General features: G+C 40.9%; 1 protein-coding gene across 1 annotated transcript in view; it reads right to left on the minus strand.

The window, feature by feature from the left end:
• The window catches only part of TNIP3 (TNFAIP3 interacting protein 3), a 75,372-nt gene extending 48,857 nt beyond the window's left edge, over nt 1-26,515 (minus strand). Inside the window, exons 1-2 of the mRNA XM_075709406.1 lie at nt 26,402-26,515; nt 3,850-3,935 (exon numbers count right to left, since the gene is read on the minus strand). Coding sequence (XP_075565521.1) covers nt 3,850-3,935; nt 26,402-26,515 — 200 coding nt within the window. The remainder of the gene's footprint in view (nt 1-3,849; nt 3,936-26,401) is intronic.
• Nucleotides 26,516-26,877: the final 362 nt, after the last annotated feature.

The raw sequence follows: 26,877 nt of genomic DNA on the forward strand, positions 1-26,877 counted from the left end.
GACTGGTTCAGATAAATTAAAAGATGTGGCAAATTTCAAACCATTTCAGCTAATATTTCCCCTATTTATGATAATGCACTTCGTTTCAGAAAAAGGCCTTTAGAATATGGGAAAGAATGAGACCTGGATTACAGATTATTTAATTTAACTTGTGCTAGAAACAGACAAAAGAGGAATAAAATTAGGCATATAATTCTTAAAAAAATTACAGTTTACCTGTAGAACTAGCCTATTCTTTTATGTTCCATATGATTTTACAGGATTTTTGCTCTCTAATTCAGTTTTGTAGAATTCTTAGATTTTTTTTCATGTAAATACACTGGGATTTTTATATTAAAATCCTGTCCAGTTAAGACTAAATGAGAAAGAATTTCCGGTCCAACAAGCAATGGGAAGAACAAAACTTTGCCAAGAAAACAAAAAGACTTTTGTTACAGAAAAAGATTTTTGCAGCCTCATGAGCTCTTACAAGTTTAGTAGATTCTGAGCTGATAGAGAATAGTTACAATGTGGTGCAGCTCCCTAAGGATCAGTGGTGCTATTCCAGTACTCAACACCCAGCAAGCAGATCTCTGCTCAGAGTTTAGGCTTGGGAATTTGAGCCAGATTTCTTGAAGTTGAGCTCCACTAGTTCTACGTTCCACCTCACATTTACCACTATAAAAAACAGTTTATTGGGCATAAAGTGTACAGCGCTGGTCAAATGCAGAAAGAACACCTGCCTCTGATGATTATGAGGATATACTTAAAAAGAAAGTTAAAAAAAAAAGGCAACACATTATGTCAAATTATTTCCAACTTAATTTTTTAACTCAAGTTTCACAAAAAAATTTCACCCGGTATTTCAAAAGTGCAGCTGGAATGCCAGCCACCAGCAGCAGCTGAGATCCACCTAGCAGAAGAACTGCTTTGTCTTCAGAGTGAGATGTCCCAGATGTTGCAAAAAAAGTGCTGGCACTGTTGCTTGGGTGGTAAGTGTGAGATTAGAAATAATCTCACTCCAGTCCCAAGAAGAGACCTCCATAAGGCAAGGTGTACGATAGGGGTTAAAACATGTACATACTGCGGCTATAGCAGAGAAACCACTTAAACTTTCGCTCAAATCTGATGTAGCCAAAACATCTGCCTATCACCCCATAAACGTCCCTACACTTCTGTTCCCTTTACGACAAAGGAATGGAGCTTTTAAGGCACATTTAATAGCCAGCAGCTGTTTGGCTGTCAAATGCCACATCTGGAGAAGCTGTGTGCTGTTAATGTGAACAGAAACAATTATTCTTTAATAGTTTTGCTTAATTTTAAGAATTACACAAATCACAACAACAAAAGAGGTGCATGTTCTTAACGGAAACACATCTGGGTTTGCTGAAAATAAGCCAAGAAAAAAAAAAGGGGGGGAGGCCCAGTGATTAATTGAAGCTGCACCTATAATCTGTCCTGTCTCAGTGAAGAGAGAAGTAAAGCTACTGATACACAGGCACTTAGCGTCTCCCAGACTTTGACTATTCCCCTCAACAAATATGCAACATGCAAGAAGACAACGACTAGCTGGTTTGCGTTAAATGGCACGTTACTTATCACACGGTGCTGCTTCCCTCCATGCCTGGAGGTTCCTGACCTTTGGGACTGGATTTCAATGCTGCCGCCTCACTTGTGTACCCTATACAGCCTGTATGTCAGGAAAACAACATCATTCCCCTTTTACTTCTTCTGCTTAATTATACTACCAAGACCATAACTGAATTTCTTCCTGATGGACAGCATTTGGGCTGACTTCAAACCTTGGGAAAGCCTGTTAAATTATTTTCATCAACTTTCTTGGGCTTTAAATAAGCTATGAGCGAGTTACAGATGACTGTCTCTCTGGAGAAGCGGCAAACGGAACACTGTCATCCAGACTCATCACCCAGGACTCACGTAGCTGCGTGTGGATCACTAGTGGAAAGGGAATTGAAGTTTTGCCATGAAAATCAATCAAATGGAAAGCTCGGTCAAGCAGAGCCACCAAGTAGCGTGTGCTTTCTGAGCAAATGAATTCCCCCGCTGAAAAGCACACATGCAGAAAGCTGGTGGGAGATGGCAGGGAAGTGTTGAAAAAACTGAAAACTAAGAGTTCAAAAACAAGAACGGAGACAAATCTAGATGTTTTCAAGTGCTTGCTCTTTTTCTATGAAGACCAACAGCTAAAAAAGTTTGCACCCCTTTTAGGATACTCTCCTAGACTCAAGTAGGTGCCTTTTTGAAATGGTCCCCCTCCCACAGCCCTTTCTGGAGTGGCTGCTTGCCCCACAGATACAGCTTGACTGGCTGCTCGCCCCACAGATATAGCTTGAGCACCACAAGTCTATTCAGATCTTACATGTACTCATTTCTGTGGAAAGCTGTGATTCTGATGCAATTACATGATTGACATTTTTAACTTGTACTTCACACCACTATTCTTTCTTTTCCCAAATTGGGCATCACCACAAACAGAACAAGACCTATGCACAGCCCATTTTGCCTCCTAGTTCAGCCTCGGCCAGGTCGTGGACGCATCACCAATGCTTTACAGACCTGGGCTCACAGCTGGGCTGCACCCTTGGAGGAAAACAAGCCCGTGATTCATTAGGGTCAGCATCTCTCACACAGACCTGAGATATTTTCAGTGATCTACTAACAGCACAAGCAGAATAAACAGATGAACACCATTTGGAAATGCAGCCAGGAAATTTAACATACAGTAGCTGATGGAGGACAACCAGCTCTGTTAAGTCAAGCCAACTTCTTGCCTGTGGTAGCTGTTAGGCAGCCAAGCTGAAAGGCAGAGGAAGCTTGTTGCATGGCTGTCTGCATCACAGGTCCAGGGCTTGAACTGCCAGTGACTGGCATATGGTTTCACCAGGGGTGCCATCACCAGACAGCAACCTGGGGCCTCACTCCCTTCACAGAGACAGGTTGGAGTCAAGCTACACTGGCAGCAGCTCACAATGTCTTGAATAAATGGGAAATCCCAGTCCACGAGGGGCTTCAAATCCAGTTATTTCACAATAAACTAACCTGGGAAAAAACGCTTCTTAGAGGAAGAAAGAAGGGTAGGGTATTATTTCTTAAGCTTCCCCAAACAATCTATAGTTACCATAAAACAACTTTTCTTTTTATCTCTTTCTCAAATCCACACACAATACTTAATACTTTTTAAAGCTAACATTTAATCATTCTCAGCTACCTCGAAACTTTTTTTTTGGCCAGAGATTATCTTGCTGAATACAGCAGTATTCACTGAACTACTCAGCACTATTGATTTTTTTAAGACTCCTTATTACTCACTGCTGACAGTCTTAGAAAGGCATTGCCATCATCACAGCCTCATTAGAGGCTGCAGCCATAATGTGACCTCTTTATCTCTATACCCTACAGTACAACCTCTTTTACTGCCATTATCAGTAGAACTAATATTAGTTCATGAAAAAGCAGGTCCCCAAAGAGGTTGTGAAATCTCCATGCTTGGAGATATTTGAAACTCACCTAGACAGGCCCTGAGTAACCTGACCTAACTAGCCCTGCTTTGAGCAGGAGATCGGTCCAGATGACCTCCAGAGGTCCCTTCCAACCTACACTATTCTCTATGATTTTGCTCTTCTCAGTACAGAAAATTTCCATGTTTCACTTATTTAAACAGAACCGATACAGATCTCCACAGGACAGATTAAAGCAGGAAAAAAAAAAAAGTATTAACCAGGGTCTCTGGAAGATAAATTGATTGACATATGCAGGAAACACTCAACTGTATTTCCAATAATGTAATGCAAATTACTTTTTAAAAAATAAAAATAAAAGAAGTTTCTCCACATAAAATTAGGATAGTACCTTTCCATCTCAACACACTGATGGGGGCACAATTCTAGACGATCCTCTGCACCTTTGTTCTTCTTTTTGAGCTGCTCACAGTGAATCTACTGGAAACAGAGAGGGGAAAAAAAGCAGACTTTAAAAGGGAAAGAAAAAGATTAACAATCTAGGAAGAAAAATTTAAGTACATTATTACAATGAGAAGAGATAACCATGTCTTGCCTGCGTTTCTGTTTTCTTCTTCATATACCATAAATGGCTGACAAGCAAGCCAGGAATCTAATTCCTCCTTCCCAGCATCATCCTCTCTGAAGTCCACCACTCTGTCAGGGACAGTTTTGCAAGGGTAAGAGCAGTAACAGTCTCTGGCTGTGGTGGCAAGAATCTACCCAAGGAGCAAAGCTGTCAGCAGTCGCAGGAACATTGAAAGTGTTGCAAAAGGGCTTTTATTATTCATCTTAAAACAATCAACTATCTTAAATACTCTAGAGTTCAAGCATGTCCTCACATTGACCAGAAAATTCATATGCTTCATGGAAGTGTCCAGTAAACTACTGCTCCAAATTTAAGAGAATTTGAGTAATGAGTCTGATCTTGCTCAAGATCACTTGGAGAGAAAAGAAAAGGAGCCGTGTGGGAGTTATTGTGCACGAGTGCGCTGTGCAAGAACTATACAAGCTCCTAACAAGCTTCCCTCTGGTCAGGGCCAGCTACAGTCCAGCACTGCATTTCCAAAGAGGAAGGAGAAAAGAAAAAAAAGCACCCCTCACAGAGAAAAGGATGCACATCAGGGTAACAGTAAGCAGTCCACATTTAGATACTCCCTTTTGGATGACAACTCCAAACAGGGAAAAAAATGAGCTTTTTTAATTTTACGAGGTACCCCCACTTCTCCATCACAAGTGGGAGAACAGATGGTTCAAAGAGTGAGCCAACACCACTGCATCCAGAGGAGTCATTCTGCTCCTGCACTGCAGGCTGGCAACAGCCCTGGGTATGTTTCTTCAGGCTATGTGGGACATCTCCACTTCATCAGAAAAGAAACCCAGTAGTCTTATTCTTCTCTTTAGATCAAAATGACAAACAATAGCATTATAATAGTTGCTGAAATTAGAAAACTGGCAGGTTTCATAACACCTATCGTAAGGACAGCAATGCGACCACTGAAATAAACTGGGGAGCCATCAAGAGCAAAACCTGCTATTTATAAGCAAATAAGTTTTCAATTATAAGTCACTCTCTTTATTGGTAACATCAACTTAATGTGAAACCACAGCTGAACATTTTATAGAAACCATGCTGCTTCATCTATGTGCAGAACAGAAATTTAAAACGAAGGGTTGCCAGGAGAAGATCTGAGGTGTTTGGCAACCTTCCCCCCTCCTAATTCCCATTCCTGCAGGCATTTCACACATTTTAAATGCATCTGGTAATCACTAATTACAAGGATCCTATTAAGAAAAAATGTCAGTTCAGTTTCATGTGAAACTTGATTCCAGCTTGTCCGAGTTTTATGAGTGTCTGTTTAATCATAACAAAAACATGTTGAAGTATGGAATGCTGCATTTGTTGGATTTCAATGGGAGCTGCAGACACTGGGTACTAATGAGAACTAAGCCTTATTTTGGAGTGCCTAAACTTGGCTTTTGGGTATCTAACTTAAAAATATAAAATCTGAAAAATGTTGACCTTGAATGAACACTCCTTATCATCACTGAAACAACAAAAAATAAAATGAAATGACTAAATGAAATCTGAGCGTACTTCTCTGAATTTAAAAAAAAAAAAAACAAAACCACAGAGTTCAGACTACTCCATCTCTAATTCATCCCACTGGGCTTAGACATTTCAGCAGTCTCAGATGCATTTGCCAAGTTACGCGCAGTATTGCAGCCCACGTGCTTTAAAGTAGGCCACGTTAAAGGGATACAGGTTAGATGTTACTGAAAAGAAGATACCCATGTTGGTAAAATTCATGCAAGAAGCAAAGAAAGTTCTGAAAAACTGAAAAGAAAAAAAAAGCAGTGAAGAACATAGAAAAAAGGTATTTATCTATTAGACATGTCACTTCCTGGTTCTACAGCGACAGGATGGCAAGCCAGATTTGGGGCCCGCAGAGAAGGGGTGCTGCACACTCCCTGCTGGGGAGCACTCTGGGATGGCATAGTGGGTGCTCCAGGTTTTCCACGGCCCTGCTCTGCCAAGCTGGGGCAACGCACAGAAAGGAGCTGCTAACGCCAACAATTCCCAAATCACTGCATGGCCCGGCTGCACAGCCAGCCAGCATGAACAAGCAGTTCTCCAGAAGTCCTGCTGCTAACATCTGCTGGGGTGGGGGAGTCCCCTCCCCTGTGGCTCAACAAGGTCTATTGTACGTATCTCCTGACTCTTAGTCATATGCAGATTTTGCAGCGTGTCCCTCAGTGCTGGGCACCTTGATTTAATGCATGTCTATACAAGCCAGCCCAGCTATCAGAAGCCATTTTGTTATCGTAGCATGGGAGTACACCCACCCTCTTCTATCCAGTCTGAGATATGAGAAGAAGTAGTAAAAAGTTATCTGCAGTGGTAGCTGGCATGATCCAGCCAGCTGAGCACGGGCAGGCTAGTGCCAGCTAAGCAGCATTGCCCCCTGCTTTGATTTACCGCCTCTGTCTCCCAAACTATTGATGCGCAAGGGACCGTTGATGCAGAGCAATGGCTTTGCCTTTCATTGCATATGGGTTTTTTGGTAAAGCGTGTCAGTTCTGAAAGGCTTTTTTTTTTTTTTTTTTAAATAATTTTTTATTCTCCACAACAAAAAATTTACTGCAATGAGTCCAACCTGTGTTGGCAGCACAAGTTGTGCTAAATCTAAACCTACAGTTATAAATCTGAATGAAAGAGATGCAACTAGGTTATTGTACCACGTGCAAGTGTTCATTATTAAAACGACCATAAGTTTTCACAACTATAATGTGCAATCTAATTCTGTAGTTTTTTATTAGATCAGACAAATTGAAGCCAAGATGAATAAAATTCAGCTACTTCAAAGAATTAAGGCTCTGTAGAAAATAGTGGGTTATAATGGTCATGTAAAGGATTGCTCAGAATTACATAAATTTTCTGCTTTCTGCCAAGGCTTTTAAGAACAGGAACACCCTGAAGTAAAACAGGATCAGTTTTGCTCACAGATTTATGGGGTTTTGCAATAATTGAAAATGTTTGGTAAAAAGCATGCAAAATTTCCTTGGTGCTTGCCCACCAAATTTATCAGAGCTCCAAGCCCTAAGTACTGCCTAGATATACGCAAATAGGCCAAAAAAGCACTTTCTTGTTGGAGTATTAATTCGTATTAAAAACAAGTACGTTTCCCACGGAAAAAAATATATCATTCAAGAATGACCACAAGACTCACTAATTCTAATAAAATCTTAATTATAAAAATGATCGCAGCCAGACAGGCACTCATCACGCTGGAGTTTCAAAACGTTATCCAAAATGCATTTCACAAACATCTCTACCGTAAATGTTAAATCGTGCACTGCTCTTGCCCCATTCTCTCTTTCTTTCTCCAAGTCTAGCTCTAGCTTAAGAGCATCCTATTTTCCCAAACCTTTGCTCATTTTCCCCAAAGCCTCTCTGTAATTCACTCGTTCTTCAGTTGTACCAAAGCAATATTTTGTGGGAATGCAACAAAAATTAATGTCAGAACTGACCCAGCCTAAAAGAGGCAGAGAAGGGAAAGGAGATTTTTGTTTCATTTTGTTTTTCCTGCCTAGATCAGCTCAGTGATTCAATTTTACAGACCATCACCATAAACAGATATATTGTCAGAGTGGAGGGAGCAGAAAACAGATAGCATGCCAAATAAGTGGAAGCACATGCTAGCAAATTACACAAAAGGAATAAAGCCATTAACAAGTTACCCTTTCAGTGATACCCATTTTAGTATTGCGAAAGATCCAGGGCCTGTCACAGCCGGGCCAAATAAACCTACCTCATTTAAGTATTACCCATATTGCAAAATAGCTCCGAAAGAAAGTGGAACATATATAATCATAAATGCTGTTGATAAACAAGCCAGCAGGTTATACATTGTCTGTGTGTGGCTGTTGTGTAGGAGGAGTGGGAGGGAGAAATAGATTATTACTGTAAATGTGATCAAAATGGAAGAACAACCAAAGAAATAAAAAAGCATTTGATGAAAGAGATCCTAAGCAACACTCACCGAAACTGATCTGAAACAGGACTAAAGCCCTCAAGATTTTTTTGCTCTAAAGAAGTCAAACATATAACATTTCTGTGATCTCCTCCTGCCTAGATATTCCCAGGTTTGGCACTCATAGCAGCACTAGTGTGCAGTGCAGCCAGCCATTGCATTACATCTCTTTCTGCTTTTGCATCCAATGCTCTTTGCTGAAAACGCAGCTTCAGTCATGTAAATGCAGCACGAGAAAAAGCCACAGACAAACACAGCAAGATCTGCCAGTTCTCTCCTCCCCCCATTATTTCCTGATAAAGTGCTGAAACATCAATATTAGGCAGTTTCTGACTAGAATTTAAAATCTGAAGCTTGATTTTTGCCAAAAATAAAGAGAAGTTCAGTTCTGTCTTGCACAATTTGGGTCGAATAAAATGAAACTGGTACCTGCCCTGTGTGATGCAGGAAGATTTAATGCCGAATATGTAAAACTGATCCCACCATTAAGTAAAATTCTTGTTTAGGGTAACAGTAGACTCAGAACAGCAATCACCCCGAAAAACTTAATTCACAGATGCCCTCCCACAAAGCTGCGACATCCACGACTTGATAAGCAGTCTATTTACATTTCTTGAGATAATCTCAAAACTACACAGCAATGAAGTAAATTAAAACCCAAAACAAAAACCCCTTGAAGTGGACCAGACCAAGGAATGAGCCAATTAAAGGCTGAACACCCTACTTCTACCCAGAACTGAATGCCAGGCTTTTGGCATAGAGCAGATGGGACTCCGGAGAGGCTCTGCACTGCAGGTTCTTTGGCTCCGGTCCAGGAAAGGAAAATGTGCAGCGTAATCTCTGCATTTGCTTTGTCGTACTGGATGTAGCAGGGTGACTTGACACAGATAGACAGTGCCTGCTGTTTAGCTCTTCGGTCCTACAAGTGCTGGTCCTCCACCACTGGCTGTGTGAAAATGCTGCCGTTGACACACACAAACTAGTTAAAGTGGCGGGTACAAAACACTCTTTTGTACATGTAACATGACCTTGTTAAAAATCAATGTATCACTTTTTTCTTAGATCAAAACACATAGAAAACCAATTTTCAGGCGTATTTCTCTCTTTGGAAATCGGTCCATTTAACAATTTCTAAACAGCTTTGGATTGAAGATCTTGAGAACTACATCTCAAAGTGAGAAAATTATTCCCCAATGATTATAAATCCCTTCTTCAAGTAGAAATCAGTGGCACAAATGTTAACAAAAAAGCAACTACAGTCATACCCAGGCCTCAGGTGACACAGACTTCTGCATTTGAGCTTACCAGGTCAGTCACTCCACACAGGCATCTCTACAGATGAGTTTAAAGCATACAAGCTAATTTGAAAGTCTACAAAACAGAAGTTCAGTGCTGAAAATATCACGACTACACTTCCAATATGTGAAAGAGTTGCATAAGTAGTGACCAGAGGAAGTTGTAAATGTCATCAAGCTATCAAAGCCACACACAGCTCCACAGAACACCCCCAGTACTTCTCTGGATTCCAGTAGTTACCCTCTGTCCCCCACCATTAGAGGCCATAAAAAAAAAAAAAAAAAAGAAAATACTAACCTCTAATTATTATAAGGTTATGAGTTCCGGAGTTGGGAGGCCTTAAGATTTTCTGTTTTGGGGAGGTTTAGAACATGTTAAGAAGTTGCTGGAAGATGTATTATGACAACCAAAGATTGTCACCTAAAGAAAATCCCAACATTTTTCTGTGTTTAGAAGCAAATTTTGAGCCCCTCCGATATTTAAATGCAGCCTGTCACTGATTTTCAGATACTGCACGTAGACTCCTCACTTTTAATACATTTAGAAGAGATCTTTTCTTCACTGGAAAATGCTAGGTTTGACTGAAGCCAATTAGCGTACACAGGTCTGTGGGCAAAGTCAATGATACTTTGAACATACCCATTGTATGCAATTTCTGTGAAAGCAAATTGTTGTTAATAGAATACATATTAGCTCCAAAAAAGTATAAAATATGTTGATAAAATAAAACCCTCAACAGTATCTTTGATTTGTTCAAAATTCATTCATCAAGCAATCGCAGATCTGTCAAATATACAGACATCTGCCAAGTATATAGATCTTCAGAAAAACACTTGCAAACTAGGCATATTTCATGAAATAACACTGCATGAGAGTTTCCAATGGTACTTTCTCATGATCTGTATCCAACTTCAATTAGTATGACAAATTATTTGGAGGTAGGCAAGATGGGAAGGAAGTACTTGGGTATTTTTTAAATGTCAGCTTTAAATTATGCAGTAAAAAAATGGTTCTTTATTATTATTCAATGCCAAAGTATGGACAGGAAACTTTCCAAGAGATAAAATACAGAAGTGAAAAGGAAAAATACTGCAGGATCAAAGATTAATAACTGTGATATTTATTGATAGTGCCCAAGATGGTTTTTCTGAACAATTTTTAATGGAGACCTCACTGCAGTAAAGCTGTGATGTTGTGATAGGAAAGAGAAATGGTGGAACTTTCCTGTGCAATCCAAGCCAAGAGAGAAAAGATTTAGGATCTATCAACTCCAATGACTTTGGAATTGAGTCTCTGCAACATAAAGAGGTAGCACAGTAACAGAAAGGAGATCGCTCCAAGTACAGGGCCCACGTGCCTGGGAAGGAAGCAAGGCTATGAGAAAAGAATGCAAGATAGAGGCAGACCTACCTACAAAAAGTTGTGCAACTACAAGAACAGAAGTTTAACAGTGAGAAGGTAAGAAGGATCTGGTTTAGATAAGGAATGCAGCTCTGTTTTATTTCAATTTTGTGCGCTCCAGCCAAGCTTCAAAACCCCAGGACAAAAAAAGAGAAAGAAGAGCCCATAGAAAGGCAGGAACAATCTAACAAGCCAGTTGCAAAAAACCCCTTGGCATCGATTGGCTGACAGGAACATCAGTCCTAAGCAACTCGGAAACGTATGTTGCTTTCCTTACATTCTAGTGCCCACACTTCTGGAAACACAGTACCGCTGCTGCTAGAAATTAGGACTCTGCTGGCAGCATATCATGGTGTGCTAAGGATCCAGAAGCAAGTCAAGGGAATCATAGAATCATTTAGGTTGGAAAAGACCTTTAAGATCATCCAGTCCAACCATTAACCTAACATTACCAAATCCACCACTAAACCAATTAAGGGTAGAGTAGCAATTTTGTGTTTCCTGGCTTGGTGGCTGGGTTATTTTTAATGAAAGGAAAAATTAGGAATCATTAAGATTGGAAAGGATCTCTAAGATCATCAGTCCAACCATCAACCCAACACCACCATGTCCACTAAACCACGTCCCAAAGTGCCACATCTACCCATTTTTTGAACACTTCCAGGAATGGTGACTCCACCATCTCTTTAAAGATGACCCTTTAAGAAGCTCTCTTTCTCCAGGCTTCTAAATGGTTTGCTGTGAGCATTTTGTAATCCTCACAGGTGTACTGACAACTTTTGTTTCATTTCGAGACAGGGGAGGTAGAGTGGTCTGGAGTTCCTAGAGCTGCCCCTAGCACAATGGGTATGCGTGCCCTCTGGCAGCAAACACCACTGGTTCTGAAAACAGAAGGGTTACTTCTCACTACGATGGATAGAAGTACTGCAGCTTTACATTTTTATCAAACTAGTAATTAAAACAAGGAGGAGAAAAAGCACGTTTATTAAACAATGCATGTTTGTTTTCTTCTCCCTCTACACAAACCTCATCTCACTAGTCCTCATAGCTCACCTTATTTATACTTATTAATCCGAAACATACCACTTGAAATTTATAATACTGTGACTCTAAGTATTCCTTACTCAGGGTTGGAATGCATCAAAACTTTTTCTGACACACAGCATTAATGCCAAATTACAGCAACAAGGCAAGCAAAATACAACCTAGCCCAGAGTACTAGCTCAACCTCAAATGCTACGTGGATTATAGAAAACAATTTGCAGCAGATGTGGATAAAGGGCCCATCTCCTAATGACAGACCCAGCTAAGGGAATCCTGTGCCTGCTCCAGTCAGAGTTGGTAGCACAGGGAACATCCCAAACTCTACACAACAGGCAAAACTTCCCAAGGTCTCAGCAGAAGCGTTATCCAAGAAAGGAATGTGGGTCAAACCCAGTACAGGTGCACTGAATCTTTGTATCACTAGATTTACCCCAAAATAACTGTTTGACATAGCCTTAATGCTCTTTATGGCAATAATCCTTCACCATTCCTGTACATTTCATTGCCCAGCTTTGTGCAAGAAAAGAAAGTAAAAGAACTCTGCTATAGCTATTCCATATAAAAAGAAAGTAAAAGAACTCTGCTATAGCTATTCCATATAAAAGTTACGAAGACATTAAGAAGTCATTTAGAAAAAAAAAAAAAACTTTGAAAATATCAGATTTTGGATTTGAGGTCTCTTTGGTAGATGACAAGGGAAAAGAGGCACATGACTTCATTCTGAGGCTAGGCAGAGACCCACTGGTACAAGCTTCAAATCATCGCACAAGTTACTCACCATATTTATTGAAGGTGTTCGTCTCTGCGCTGCTAGGTTAGGACATACTACTCTCAATAAAGGCTCTCTGAATCAAATGAGAACTAAGTGGTTTGGAGGCAAATATATATACGTATCTCTCTCTCTCAAGGTTTAACCTACACTCCAGGCTTAGGGAAACCCCTTTCTTAAAGTCATTCTAACATTGAGAGCATATTCATATCTCTCAAACACAGCCCACACAGATCTACTTCAAACCACTGCTTGTAAGAGACCACAGAGGATTCCCTCTCGTTCTTCAGATTACCATGGAACAGTGACACAATGGTACGCCCACGCACCAGCAAAATCTGCTCTGTGGGAAAAGCAGCGGTCTAGCAAGGTGGAAAAGTTGCATCAACTCCAAAGGTATAGAACACAAATATTAATCTAGAAGTAGAATAATTTACTGTAAGGGACAGATATGTCAGGGACCCATTTCTAGGAATGCATTTTAATTAGAACTTAAAGGTTTCCCTACAGAATCAGGGCTCAGTTCAAACAGCTATAGTCTCCTCATCAGAAGTGACATTCTGCTCTGCCCCCAACCAGAAACACTACATTCTCGTATCTGATTTCCTCTCTGAGGAAGAGGGTGTATAGAGGTGGAGACTGCAGAAACGTCTTCCCTCCGCTCAGACAAGAAGTGATACAGCATTTTCAAGAGTATACTATTCATTTCAGGCAATAGTCCACTGCACACAGGAGTTGATTAATCAAGTTTCACAGATGATAAAAATTAACATTGTTACCTAGAAGTGTAAGATTTATGATAGCTATGTTCAGAAAAAGGTTCATCTTTAAGCCCGATTCTTGTATTGGTTTCGGTTTTGATGACAACAAAACCTGTGCAGTTTTGCACCAAGGAGTAGAAACCATTCTGACATTTTTAGGAGAGTCCTGTTGTCTTACGGGTTGGAAATACTAATGATCTAACTGCTCTGAGAGCATTTGCATCCTCCTAGCAGAAATACCACAGCTGCTTAGTAGAGCAGGGTGGATCTTTTTCTGTCAAACCATTTACACTCTGCTCCTCACACGCACACAGACAGTAATCATTTGCAAATTCATGTTCACTTCACTGCAGTTTTGTTGAAACAAAACTATTCTGGCGGCATTTGCAATTATAGCAGAGCAAACAACAGGCCACGGTCAGGATGTGGGAGACCAAGGTTCAATTCTTTCCCCTGCCTTTCCCTGAAGGGAGTTTAACTGTGTGTGTACCTCCTGGATAAATGTTTTAACTGCTGGAGTTGCAGGGTGATTTCTCTAGTCTTTTGCAATAATAGTCTTCTACTACCTAGGAAGTATTTACTGTTATTCTGTTGGAGAAAATGTTAATTACTTTAGTTTGATGGTTCAGACATTTACCAACAGAGTTCAGATTTACTGTCTGCCTGGTTTAAAAAAAAAAAAAAACAAACCACCCAACAAAAAAAAAAAAAAAACCAAACCAACAGCACCAACATCTTCCACTTCTCAGAACAGCGTCCTATTCACTCAGTTCCACATCAGTCACTTTTTCTTACTCTGATCTTAGTTCAGTTTTATATAAGCATTTATAAAAAGCAGAACAGCCTCCACAGGGGAGGTTTGAAAGCAACCCACCAGCAAAATCTCAGTAGCAAACTGCTAGAGCACTTGTCTTGGGAGGCAAGTGGCATGCACTCAAATCTTTCCAAGCAGCAAAAGAAATCAAAGCCAAGAGATACACCTCTGAGGGGAAATGCTTTTTCCACTGAATGACTGAGTAACAAGGGAATAGCATTACTTCTTCCTCAGCAATACATTCATACAGAGTACAGTGAATTTGGCCTTCTATGTTTTTGGCTTTCACTGCACTCAAACACAGCTTTTGACTTTGGACTGACCAACACGTTTAATTTCTATGGGACTGGAAATAGTTCGGGAGGCTGTTCTTGTCATTTTGTCATCATCTGTCAGCTCAGTAACAATGATGGGGCTAAATTAAAGTTTTCCATGTGTGCTGTTCCTGGGTTTAATATCCGTCACCTATTCAACTGCACCACTGTGGTTTCTGCCAGGGAGGCCAGGAATAATCAGGTATCTCCTCATCCAGGACCAGGCAAAGCCAGGACTGTTAAGCCTTTAAGGTCAGGTGCCTTCTTATCTGAAAGGCTGCATGCCATCTCATGAGTTAAGAGACGTGACCAAAGATGCCAATTTATTCTGGGAAGCGATCCCTGAATAAAATGCAAAATGCTTACAAACATTTTACCTGGAGTCATTCTGAGCCACACACATTTACTGTCATGCTGGGTTACTTCTAGCACCTGTCAACGGCCATGGCCGAAGCACACAAGGGGAGGGACGTGCTGTTCTGTCCGCTGCAGCAACAGCTGCCTTCTGCAGATACTGGTAGGGAACTGCATCCGTGCTCTTTCCAGAGAGGAGGAGATGAAAACATGGGCTCTTCCTTTCCTGTTAACACCAGCTTAATAGCCACCGTGACTCAAATAATTGATTGTTTCATTTTTAACTCCTGTAAATGTTAGTGATGTGAAAGTAATGACATTTTCATCGCAGCAAAGCAGGCACAACAAAATGTTTTGTGGAGGCAGAGAAAAGTAGTCAATGGAAAAATTGAAGGGGGAACCCTTTCTCTTAACCTCCAGTGGAAAATTGTGGGGGTACAGCAGAAATCACATATGCATCTTTTTACCTGATGTCCCCACTCCCCCATTCAGAAGAGGAAAACCCCTTTGGCTACGCCATACATAACCGAATAATAAAAATTTCATTGCTTCTTATGCATACCCAAGCCACTTATCTAGAGAAAGTCCAGATTGGATGGCTGCCATTCAAATTACTTTATTGTCCACTGAAGAACTGCTTGTTTAGGGGCTTTCCATAGGGGAAAAATAAGGAAATGAGTTAGAGAAAATTTAATATAATGCAAAGACAGCAGCTTAAAGTACCGGATCCTAGGTGACTTGTAAAGGGCTTAATTGCCATGTAAGTATTATTCAGGAGAGAAAAGACCAGTACAAGGAAGAAAGGAGACAGGAAAAAAAGCAATTTTGAAAGTGCTCAAAACAGTTTGGGACTCCAATATTATGGAGAGGAAGGTGAAGACAGATTTGCAGTCCAGGACATTTCTGAGATTTAGTTTTAAGTTTATTCTTTGATGCCACACTTAGGGCATTAGGAATTCATTCTGCTGAAACAAGGCAGCCTGCTGTTCTCGACACGAGCGTTATTCGCTGGCTGTCTACAGCCGTCCTCCTCTCGTTTTGGTGCGTGAATGAGAACTGCTCCCACGCACTTACATTTTTGTCAAGCTAAAATACCCTCTTCTGCTTCACTCAGAAATAGGTTGGCTGCTATCCTCTTTTTTATTTATATATTTCTTAAACTGGTTCATATACCCCAGATCAAGAAGTAGCAATATGAGACAGTCAGTCCCAGCTGTCATGTTTTTGAAGTAAACGAAACAGTTAAAGGTGAGGGTATAAGTATATGAAGTGTGGATAAGATATCCACACTTCATACAGAATTGAAACAGATTTTTGTGCTCACAGAAGTAACTTTCCCAGGGAGGAAGAAATGGCTACCCAGTTCTACCCTAAATTTTAGTGGACCACTTTGATTTTAGTTTGGACTCAAACAGTTTTTGCCTGATATGCACTAAAATTCAAGGCACTTCCCACCTGTTTTTTTTCCTGCTCCCTGTGTAGCTTACTGCTTAGCCACAAATGAAAGACCACCCACAACAAATTCTCCCTTCCTTATGCAAAAATTGGAAGTGCCACAGCTCCTTTATGAGGTCTTAGATGGCAATTCAATCAATTCTTTATTATTACTCAAATACATTGTTATGCTATTTCACCTGATTTTCTTGAAGATGTTCATGAAGTTGATACAACAGCAAGTATGAAAACAGGCTCTACAGCAGGGCAGCAGCAGGTTCCAGCAGAACATCACTTCCATCACGTCTGTCAATTCCATAAACTTGAAGCACACAGCTTAGCATCAAGGAAGTTTGACTACAAACCTTTTTTCTGGCCAAGGCCACCTTGTTCTCCAGCTGGTTGCCCATCCATTAGTTTCTTCTTCTACTTTTTTAACTGAAATATTGCAGTGTTTAAATTCTGGTCCAAACTGGAATTAAATCTAATTTTAGGCAATGTCTGAATCCTCCATGAAAGGGATTTCTCTTCCTGCATAGGCTTCAGACAGATTTCTTTCCTATCCATACATAGTTTAACCTGCTTGCCAATTAACAAGAGAGAAAAGCCAACCCTAAAGTCATACTGTTTCTTGCTCTATACATCAGCAAAATTTTAAAGCAACATCTAGTGGTTTGACAGAAACATTACCTTTACCTGACGGAGACAGGGTTTTTTTTTGGATGAGGCAAAGCATTTTCACGCAGATTCAGGGACTGCTGAAAACTGCAGGTTGCAGACACTTTTCTGCCTTTGCTATTTCTTGGCTGACCTACAACAAGATCAGGCACAGAGCCTGGAGGACTTACGTACCTTATACTACTACAAAATAGTAAGAGAATTTTCCGCAACAAGATGACCTACCACAAAACTAAATTCCTGGTCTCCAATTTTCTTCTCAGCAGCAAGGGAATGCAGTGAGTTGCTACGTTCACCTGAAACAGTGGATACCTCCACAGAAAGGGCCAAGGACAGACTGCAAGATGTTCAAAGCTAAGTTCAAGATCATGGAAAGAATGAAGGATTACCACAAACCCCATCACTGCCCACCCTAAGCGTAAGGCGCACAACTCTTGATGCTAACCTGTCTTTCTAAGATAGGCTGTACAAAAACATGTGTTTCAAAACACGTCAAAAAAACTTTACAAGACCTAGCCACTCTCTTCACTACATTGGCTTGTCCCTCTGTATAGAGCTCCATGGAATTCGAGCATACCAGATTATGGTCATATTAACTAAAGCACCATTGGAAGTTGATGATCATAGCAAGGAAACACTAGAATGATACTGAATAAGTTAATACACAATAATATAAAACAGTATTGTACAGAAAAGCCGCTCCCTTGAACAGTAAGCTTAGCCTGCCTTTGTCAGTTACCACCACTATTATAGGTTGTAAATTGTTAACTGAGCTACAAGAGTCCGGATGAAAATGAAAGGAAAAAAGAAAGTAAGGCCTGATGTACCCAGTGAGAGCTAGTGTTTGCCATCAGCACAAGTGGCTGAACAGAGGAAGATGCCTTCACCTGGGTTTGCTGCTGACCAAGGGCAAACAGGGGAAGTGAAGGCATCTTGTAGGAGGTATCCTGGTTGTTGGTGGACAGGAAGAAAGGCACTTTGGAGGAGAGGAAGGTAGTGAGGAGTGACACATCTACTACATTTCAGAAGAGAATTGTACTCTTCCTCAGCTTCTCTGGAAGATCTGATGACCTTTTCACAACCACATAATTCACCATAACACTGAAGCAGAACTTCCCCCCCCCCGCCCCAAAGCATATGAATCTAATTTTCCTTTTTTGTGAAATCAAGAATACTATCTGCTTGCAACTTTGCTATATGGTTGTGCAAGACATACAAGTGTGTAGTAAAGCTAATAACCACATTAGAGAGGGAGCTCTCTCGTTGTTAGAAGCCAGATCCAAATATTTCTAATGCAGCTCTCCACCACATAAGCAGGCAGACACACACAAATCTATAAAGGCAAACATTCCTATATATCGTTCTACAAGAAAACTGCCTTAGAGCTGTTTCCTGTTACCAAAAGAAACGACTATAAAAATGAAGGAACTCCTGATCTTAGGCTGCTATTTCCACCTCATATGACCTTAATTTTATGGAAACTGTACCCTTGTGTTATTCAGATTTTACTCATAAAACATAGACGGAGGTAGTGTATAGGCACTGGGGAACAATCAAGAAAAATGTAAAAATTCTTTGAACAGTAAAGAAAAAAGTTGTTAGAATGATTAATTTTTATAAATGATGTAGGGAAAAGCCATTTGCTTTAGTGGAGATAAGGTCCTTTTTTTCTTTCTTTTTTCAGGGGTAAAAAGGGAGAAGACAGGAAGAAAGGGAAGAGACAAGTGCTTGGAGCACTAGGATGCTGTAGCAAACATACAGTTTCACTTCCCTTATGTACTTTCCTGGCAATTACAACCTAGAAAAAAGAGTAAGGACTGAAGATTACTTTATAAAGTAGGGATATATCTCTCTACCTATTAATTACAGCCTTACTCCAAACTTTTGCAGTATGTCTCTGTGTATCCAGTTTTAAGAAAGCATTAAACCACAGCAAAGAGCCAGTGAGTCTGATAAATATCCCATTACTACCTGCAAGTCTTTCAAGTGTTTGCAAACATTCAAGTTTAATTCAACCTAATTTCCTGAAAAAGCATATTCAACATTTGCAAACCAAAGACGGACGTTGAAAAGCAATTGAATACATATGAGCCAATTATTCAGACAAGACATTCAACCACAGGAGAAAACAGTAATGGTCAGAGAAGTGAAAATATTTGACTATTAGCAGTTCACAGCCTAATCAAAGTGCCAAGGTGACCTTAATTGTCTATGTAGAGATCTCACTACATAAATGGGGTGCTATTTTCAAAATTTCTACAGGATGCATGGCATCTTTTCCCTTTTCAGAAGTGACAAAAGTACTCAGGTCCAAATTTTCCAAACCAGCCAGACTCCGTGCTATGCACCTAAACACCATACAGCACTGTCAAGAGCACACTCAACTAGTCAGCTCCCAGTAGCCACATTTAATCCAGACTCGAGTCTGAACCAGACCACAGACCCAGACTGACAGCCTGACTCCTGTGAACAGCCAGCTTGGGCCACCACGCTGCCAGTTCACACAAACGTCTCAGTTCCGCAGGCAGGCCTCTGGACCCCAGAGACACGGCCAAATCACTCCACTCAAACCGGGCTTTGGCCCCGCAGACCCATGTGGGTGTTGCACTGTCATGGGGCTTAACAGTCGCTGCTCAGCATAACATGAAACAAGTCTGCACTGCTAGACCCTGAGACACCCTCAACTGCATGGGGTAACAGGGAAGCCCGGCTTTACCAGCGACCTTCACTGGAGAAGCCTGACCTGCACCAGCCAAACCAGTCAGCTTCCAGACCCAGAGCATCTCCACAGGGACCCATGTGAGTGCCTCTGAACCACACTGCCCCGGTTGGCAGTATATGCTGTCCTGTGGGGCAGCCCAGCTCCTTTGGTCCTATTATCCTAACAGAATGGCAGCTAAGCAAATTAAGCAGTTAGGGGCATTGGTAAAAGATTCTGAGTCTTTAGCACTTAAATACCTTTGAAGAGAGGTAAACCCAAAAGCATTTTGGGGGTTGAGGGATGAAGCTGTCTGCATCCTCCCATTCATCAGTCCAGACACTCCTCGTGCTGTTAGGAAACGACTGCCTCCTGAGGTCACTGGTTCAGAGCAAGGCCTCTTAAAAGCATTCTTCCTAAGGAAATCCCCTCACCTTCAGTTAAGAGTATTTTTTTAAAATGTTCTTTCTCTTAAAGTATTAGTCAAAGGCTATGGGAAATTGTACATCTTTGTGGCTTTTATTAACTTATTTCCTTTACAGCAATATGCTGTAAAACCAGTAGTGAGACTCTTCTTAAACTCAAGTGTTACTGTGGGGCCTTCAGCCACCTCGTAGTCCTTTTCAATGCTCAAGTAACCACCATATCTCAATATATAACCACCACCTTCCAGATCTTTAATATTAAGATGTTAATACAATGGTGCCTTTTGTGGTTTGGTGGGGTTTTGGGTTTGGTTTTTTTTTCTTTTTTGCATTCCTAGACAGCCTAGAGTAAAATTGGAATTGCTGAGTCCTGTTTAAATGACAGATAAGACTAGAAAGGGACAAGGGGAAAAAAAAAATTGCCAGGATGACTTTTAGAGTCCAAAAGCAGCAAAGAACAAGTTGTCTCACCTAGTGCTGAGTACAGAGGTAAGCTCTTACTGGCAGAATGGCAGAGTCTGGATTACAGCCTGTAGAAGTTCTCAGGTGAACCCTGAAAATAAGGAAGGAAATCCAGAGCTGAAAGGGGGAGCAAAGTAAGTGTTCAGAGAACACACCTGGATTGTCTGTATATCTCTGCGGACATGAGAAGGCAGCACCAAAGGCTACTGCAAATTGAAATTTCCATCTCGTTTGAGCACACACAGAGATTTGAAATGCGATCAAAATCCAGCATGACAGAGAGTTGCAGTAGTTACTCCAGATAAAAGAAAGTGATAGACGATGGTTTCAGAAGACTGCAGCTTAAAGCAACAGGGGCTAAACCAACAGTAATGTAGATACAAGGATAGTAGATTTATAATGTAAGAAGGAAATTCAAAGCAATCTTCCATGCCCAAAATGAACATTTTTAAAGGAATTCCATTTTGAATCAATAATGAACATACACACACAAAAAAAGGCCAAAACAAACTGTGCTTCTTGCTGAACATATCTTAATATTCATTACTCGGAACACACAAACTATTATGGTTTGTGGTTGGTTTTTTTTTTTTTGTCCAGAACTTGAGAGATACATAACTGCTGAATAATATTTTCAGTCTGAGAATGGTTGTGATCTATTAAACTTCTAAGCTGCTTGCTTCTTACTGGAATTGCCATTAATCCCCAATTTAATAAACAAAACTAGCAACAACTTTGCTTGCTTACCCTACAACTCCCCCAAACCTTTCTCTGTTTTAAACTACAACCTACGCAATGGAACAGGATTGTATTTTAGCAATAATACAATTTTATAGTTGGAATCCCCTCCAGTTTGAAGCAAACAGCAGCAGTGACTCATTACAAGGCATTTAAAAAAGGGGATTTCCTACTCAAGTAAAACAACAATGAACATGACAGAAAACAAAAATCAGCTAAGATGACAGCAAAGAGGGAGCACAAGGATCCACTAGGGAGGCAATACAAATACAAAATAAACTTAATGGCTTTTATTTCAGCTAGAGATGCATGATCCAAACTGGATTAGTTTTAAAATCGAAACTAGAAGACATGCTGAAATGTGAGCCGTCGCTCTGAAACCCAGCTGAGCCAATGCAAGGCTGCTTTCATCAGTCAGCAGCGGTTTTGTAGTTTTCGCTTAATCCTAGATTCTGGCAGAGACAGAACCATCATACTCATCGCCTACAGTATTCTATCTGACACAGAAGTAGGCTTCGGTTTAACTATCGCACAAGGCAATAGAGAAACATGTTATCAAGCAGCAAGCCATTACCCAATACCTGGGCTCATTCCATGAGTCAGAGCGGAGCAGTCTGCTGCTTTCAGTAAGTATGAAGGTCACTTTTGCAATTACTGTTTCTAGTAAAGATAAACTCCCACGCGCAGTGAAAGCAGGAGGATGGTTATGAACTACGTGGGACGTTTCATACGTAGGCCGTACAAACAGGGGACGCCTTCTGCCTTGAATACAAATGCCAGCAATTAGGATTTTTAGTAACTGGGTGACTGCCTGGTGAATGAGATTCTTGCAGAGCACTGGTGCACCGGTACATTCGCAGTGGCGTCATGTTATTGGCCGGGGGGAAGATCAGCAGGTGGAGAATAAAATCAGGGGGTGTTCTGCCACCGAACCACAGTGCTACCTCACCAAGTCACACCACCTGTCTACTTCCGTCCAGGAGGCGCAAGAAAATTGCACAGCTACATGTTCCAACTGCACTTGGTCCTCCAACAAAAGCTATTATTGCTGACTGAGTATAGTCGTATTTAGGCATCATCTTTGTACTGAGTTTAGCCACATAAGTCCTACTTCCTCACCACAGAGAGATGGCAACAGGAGGCAATACCAGAAAGTCAATCTGTCTTCTGCCTCTGCCATCTACCTGTGCTGTTAACACAAAAGCAAAACACCATGAAACTGATCAACAATTCAAATATCTCACTTTCAAATGCCAGGCACAGAAAGCAAGAGGTAAGCAGGCAGTGCAAATATACATTAATTAAAAGGAAAGCAATGAGGGTAACAAACAGCTTCATTTCTCCACAGCAGCTGCTATAGAAGAACTGGCCAACACTTCCACCAACTTGTTTGTGAAATCTTAATGACTAAATAAACTAGAAGAGGTCAAACTCACCCCTTATGTAAAACTGTTATTCTTTCATAGCAGAGTTTTGTGGATGGCTTTTTAATAGAACAGGTCCTCTGGATTGGCTTCTAGATTCAGGTATTAGAGACCCCTTTTTACTTTTCTCAGGCTCAGATGGCCCAATGCAAGCAAATTTTCTGCATCTAGAGAAAAGACATGGAAACAAAGAAAACTATCAGTGGAATCAAGGGCATCAATTAAAAGGACTAATCACACAACCCCACAGAAGCAAAGAGGCCTGGGTGGCTAAGGAAGGGAGGGGGAGAATGCCAAAGGCACAAGGCATGCAAGGGAAGGAAAGGCTGTGTGTTTAGACAAAGCCAAAAGGGAAAAAAAAAAGAAAAAGTCAGTACAGCTGTGCTATGCTGGAAGAGAATCCACAGCATTTTCTTGAAGTCTCCGATTCTTCCTTCTCAGTCAGTAAAGGACCAAGCTAAATTTACATTCATTATATTTATACACAGGCAGATAAAATATTCTGCTGGGCAAAAAACAAACAGTAAATCTTTTTCAAATCTCTTTTCAGTCATCTTTTCCAATCTCTCTTCTTCAAGCAATTTATCTTGCTACATCTCCCCCATGATAGTCTCCTCACCTGTAGGCCCAGCAATAAAGCTGGTTGAAAATTTTTTAGAAACTGGTCTGTTTGAAAATGATAATTCATTAAAACCACAACTCTACTGCTGAAACATCCTTATTACAACAGAAGTTTTATTGGGTGCAGAATTAATTTTCTGGTGAAAATGAAAAGGGGACAAATACTGGGCCAAAGGGAAGGAGTAGGACATATAATCACTGGCTCAGATCAGTCGATAGGCATATGCTTTGGGCCCTCTAGCTCAGACAACAGCTAGCCTTTCCTTTGCCACTCTTCACACACACTGGACAAGTACTTCAGCCCTCCCCACTGCCTTGCAGAGAAGTACACCGAGGCCAGCGCTTCTGCTTTCAGGCGAGGTGAGGCACAGGAAAACTGGAACCTGCTGCCCACCCATTTGCCCCTTTCCAGCCCCGCTACGCAGCCAGGCGCTCTGCCCTCTTTACCCCAAGCAGGAGAAAAGGCAAGTGTTGGGGAGTAACAGCCACAGTCTGAATTCGTTGCTGCCCTTGCTACATTTGTGTGTCAACCAGCTGCTGAACCCCTGCAGAGCACCACCTAGGGACAGCACCCTTCTCACCTCCATCCCTCCTGCAACCCTTGCAGTGGCAGCCCAGTCCTCCCTCGTTCCTCATTAGACCTGAGTAAAGAACTTTCTTCATGGCAAGAGACAGTGGGACTGGCTTCTATTTCACCAAGTCAGCATTTTTCTGCAAAAATATTCCCTTAAAAAGTCCCAATTCTTACTACAATTGTGTTAAGTCATGCAATCCAGATAAAGCCAACTACTCTTCCCCCCGGGCCTCAAGCAAAACAGACTTTCTTATGCTGGGCTCTGATCACATCCACAGCTTGAATGCCTGCCTGCCAGGCAGCATCTCATTTTGCATTCCCAGTTGTCTACCTGCTTCTGAGTGCTCATGCAGCACAGCCTCTGCTTGGTCATTCTCCTCCAGTCTAGTATTGCTGCTTCACTCCTGGAAAACCATTGCAACTGGCTTTAAAATTCAGCTGAAATCAACTAGTCATACATCCCAAACACACTTGATTGCAAGAGCTCCTGAGGTCTGTTCCCCAGCAGTCCTCTCCTGTGGTGCCCAACCAAATGACAGAGCTCATGCCAAGCGTGGGCTTTCTGCCAGCAAAAAGCTCCAGCGTGAGAATTCACATCAAGAACCATTTGCAAAGAGGCGAGCTGCTGGAGATCAGGCTCTTGCTAGTGTAAGAACTTATTTCAGCCTCTTCTAGCCTGCTCAGTCTCGCCTGCTCTGTTCCCCCAGGGTTAGCTGGTATTCATATTCTTCTGACCAGGGCAAGGCAGCAGGCTGAGATGCCAGATGGATGAAGCCACAACCAGTTATAACTCTGAGGACAAAGAAGAGATCCATTTCGTAAGTGGTGCTGTACAGAGGACTTCGGTTATCCCCAGACTTCACACTTTTCACAAAATGAGAGCAAGTGACAGGAAACAGATCTTCCACACATCTAGCCAAAATAGTTACTCCAGCACTACCAAATAGGGAACAAGGTCCCTAAAATCAGTAGGTAAAAATCACCAGAAGGTTCTCAAAAATGAACTCTTGGACAGTGAGCTGTTGATTAAAGTGTTCTAAATACTCGGTTTTGAACAGAAAAATTTTTTTAGTTGTTTGGGTTTTTTTCCCTGCTAGTTTTTCCTCAGAACAGCAAACCTTTACTAGACAGGACAATGAGTTATGCACTGAGTCCATCTAAATTGTGTCAGCTGCAACTGATTCTCATAATTTCTATTTCTGAATGTTTCACTCTAAAGTGAATCTAAATGTATTTATTTTAAAAAGTTAAAATTTATTTCTAAATAATGATGTATGTATACATACACACAGAGTAAGATGTGTAACGCCTTAGTAGACTAAGGAAGAGCAAATTCGACATGAGCAAGTATATCTCTATAGCTTAATTTTAATACGTTTCTGCCATTCATCAGGCTGTCTCTCGGCAAAAGCTTATAGTTAAACCAGCAAACTGAATTGACTGAATACCAGGTATACATTCACTAGGAGGAGCATGTGTGTGTGTGTGTTTGCTTAACATTTAGATATAAAACATAGTATTCACTACAGAAATCAATACAATTTTGCCTCTTGCATTTTTAGTTCAGTTACACTAATTTCCCCAGTGATGTCATATATTGATTCAAGTGTTAAAAAGGAATTCTGCTATTCTTCAATTCCCCTATTGTCCTATTTAGTCTAGTCTAGTCTACCCTTGATTGGCTTGGAGTAGACTTGGTAGTGTAGGTTAATGGTTGGACTGGATGATCTTAAAGGTCTTTTCCAACCTAAACGATTCTATGATTCTATGATTCTATTCTTCTCATGCCCACATTTATCATCACCAGCAGGCATTTAAAAGATGTTTTTAGTGTACTTAGCATGTAAAACAAATAACTGCAAGGATGAACCCTTTAACAGGTTGACGTCCATGTTGTCAGGGTTTGCGGCAGCTTTCAGAGCTGTACTGAAGGCAACATCTAAGCTATCCTCAAAGCACCACAAGAAAAGAAAATTCATTACGAAATGTATTTCCTTCACAGATAATGTTAGCATTTATTAAGGAGATAATACATAAAAATAACGTCACTGAGACCATTTCGTGTAGGCCTTGAATAAATTACATGACTATGTTTTTTCCTGGTATTAACTATGAGCCAGATACTGAGTTTTACGTCAGCCAACTCAAATGCGTTTTACGTAATGAAGCCAAGTCTTCTTGTACCAAAGGAGAGGCCAACACATTGTGAAGAAAAAAATACCACAAAACTTAGTACTAAATTACCCAGAAATAACAGCAGAGAGCAGAAAAATGTTCTCCATACAAAAGAAAAGGAAATGAAGCAGAAATTTGGAAGGAATGTTCAGCGAAACCACATTATTTCTCTTATTATATTATTACCGCAATTAATCTTATTCTTTACTAACAGTTATTTTTATTTTAAAGAAGGGCTTATAATAGGTATTTTCTTGTTGTATGCAGGTATGCCACATACATGCAGGACGCTGCTATTTCTGGGGTGCAACAGATTTGGCTCAGCAAAACATTCATTTTCTCAAATATTAGCCTGCAAAAGAAAAAACAACTGGTTTTACCACTCACCTTGTTTTCTCCACTGCCCAGGTTTGCCTCATCAGCTGTGCACACCTGGATTTTCAGCACCTTTGGGAATGGTCTTCTCCAGCCCTCTTCTCCTACCTTGCATCTGTCCTCCATCTACAGCATGGTCCTGAACCCACTGAACCGAGAGGTAAGTTCACTATTACCCTCACTGGAGCAGAAACAAGCATCTAACTGTTAGTTTTCATATCACTCACATGCCCTGCAGAGGAAGAGGGCAACTTTCAACCTACGGCCTTCTTATGGATTTACTTATGGACTACTGCTAGCCCTCGAAATATAAGAAAAACTTCAGTGGCACATAGCCAGTGAAGATGAAACTGTGATAGTTGTTATTTTTAAAGCTGCTGAGTTACTAGATTTCATAGCTGAAGAAATGAAGTTAGTCTTCCTTGGTGCAGTAGAAAACAAGGAAACAAAGTTAAGAAGCATGCCAAAGTGGTTTGAACAATCAAATA

This window comes from Pelecanus crispus, chromosome 4 (genome assembly GCF_030463565.1).
Source record: "Pelecanus crispus isolate bPelCri1 chromosome 4, bPelCri1.pri, whole genome shotgun sequence".
NCBI lineage: Eukaryota > Metazoa > Chordata > Aves > Pelecaniformes > Pelecanidae > Pelecanus > Pelecanus crispus.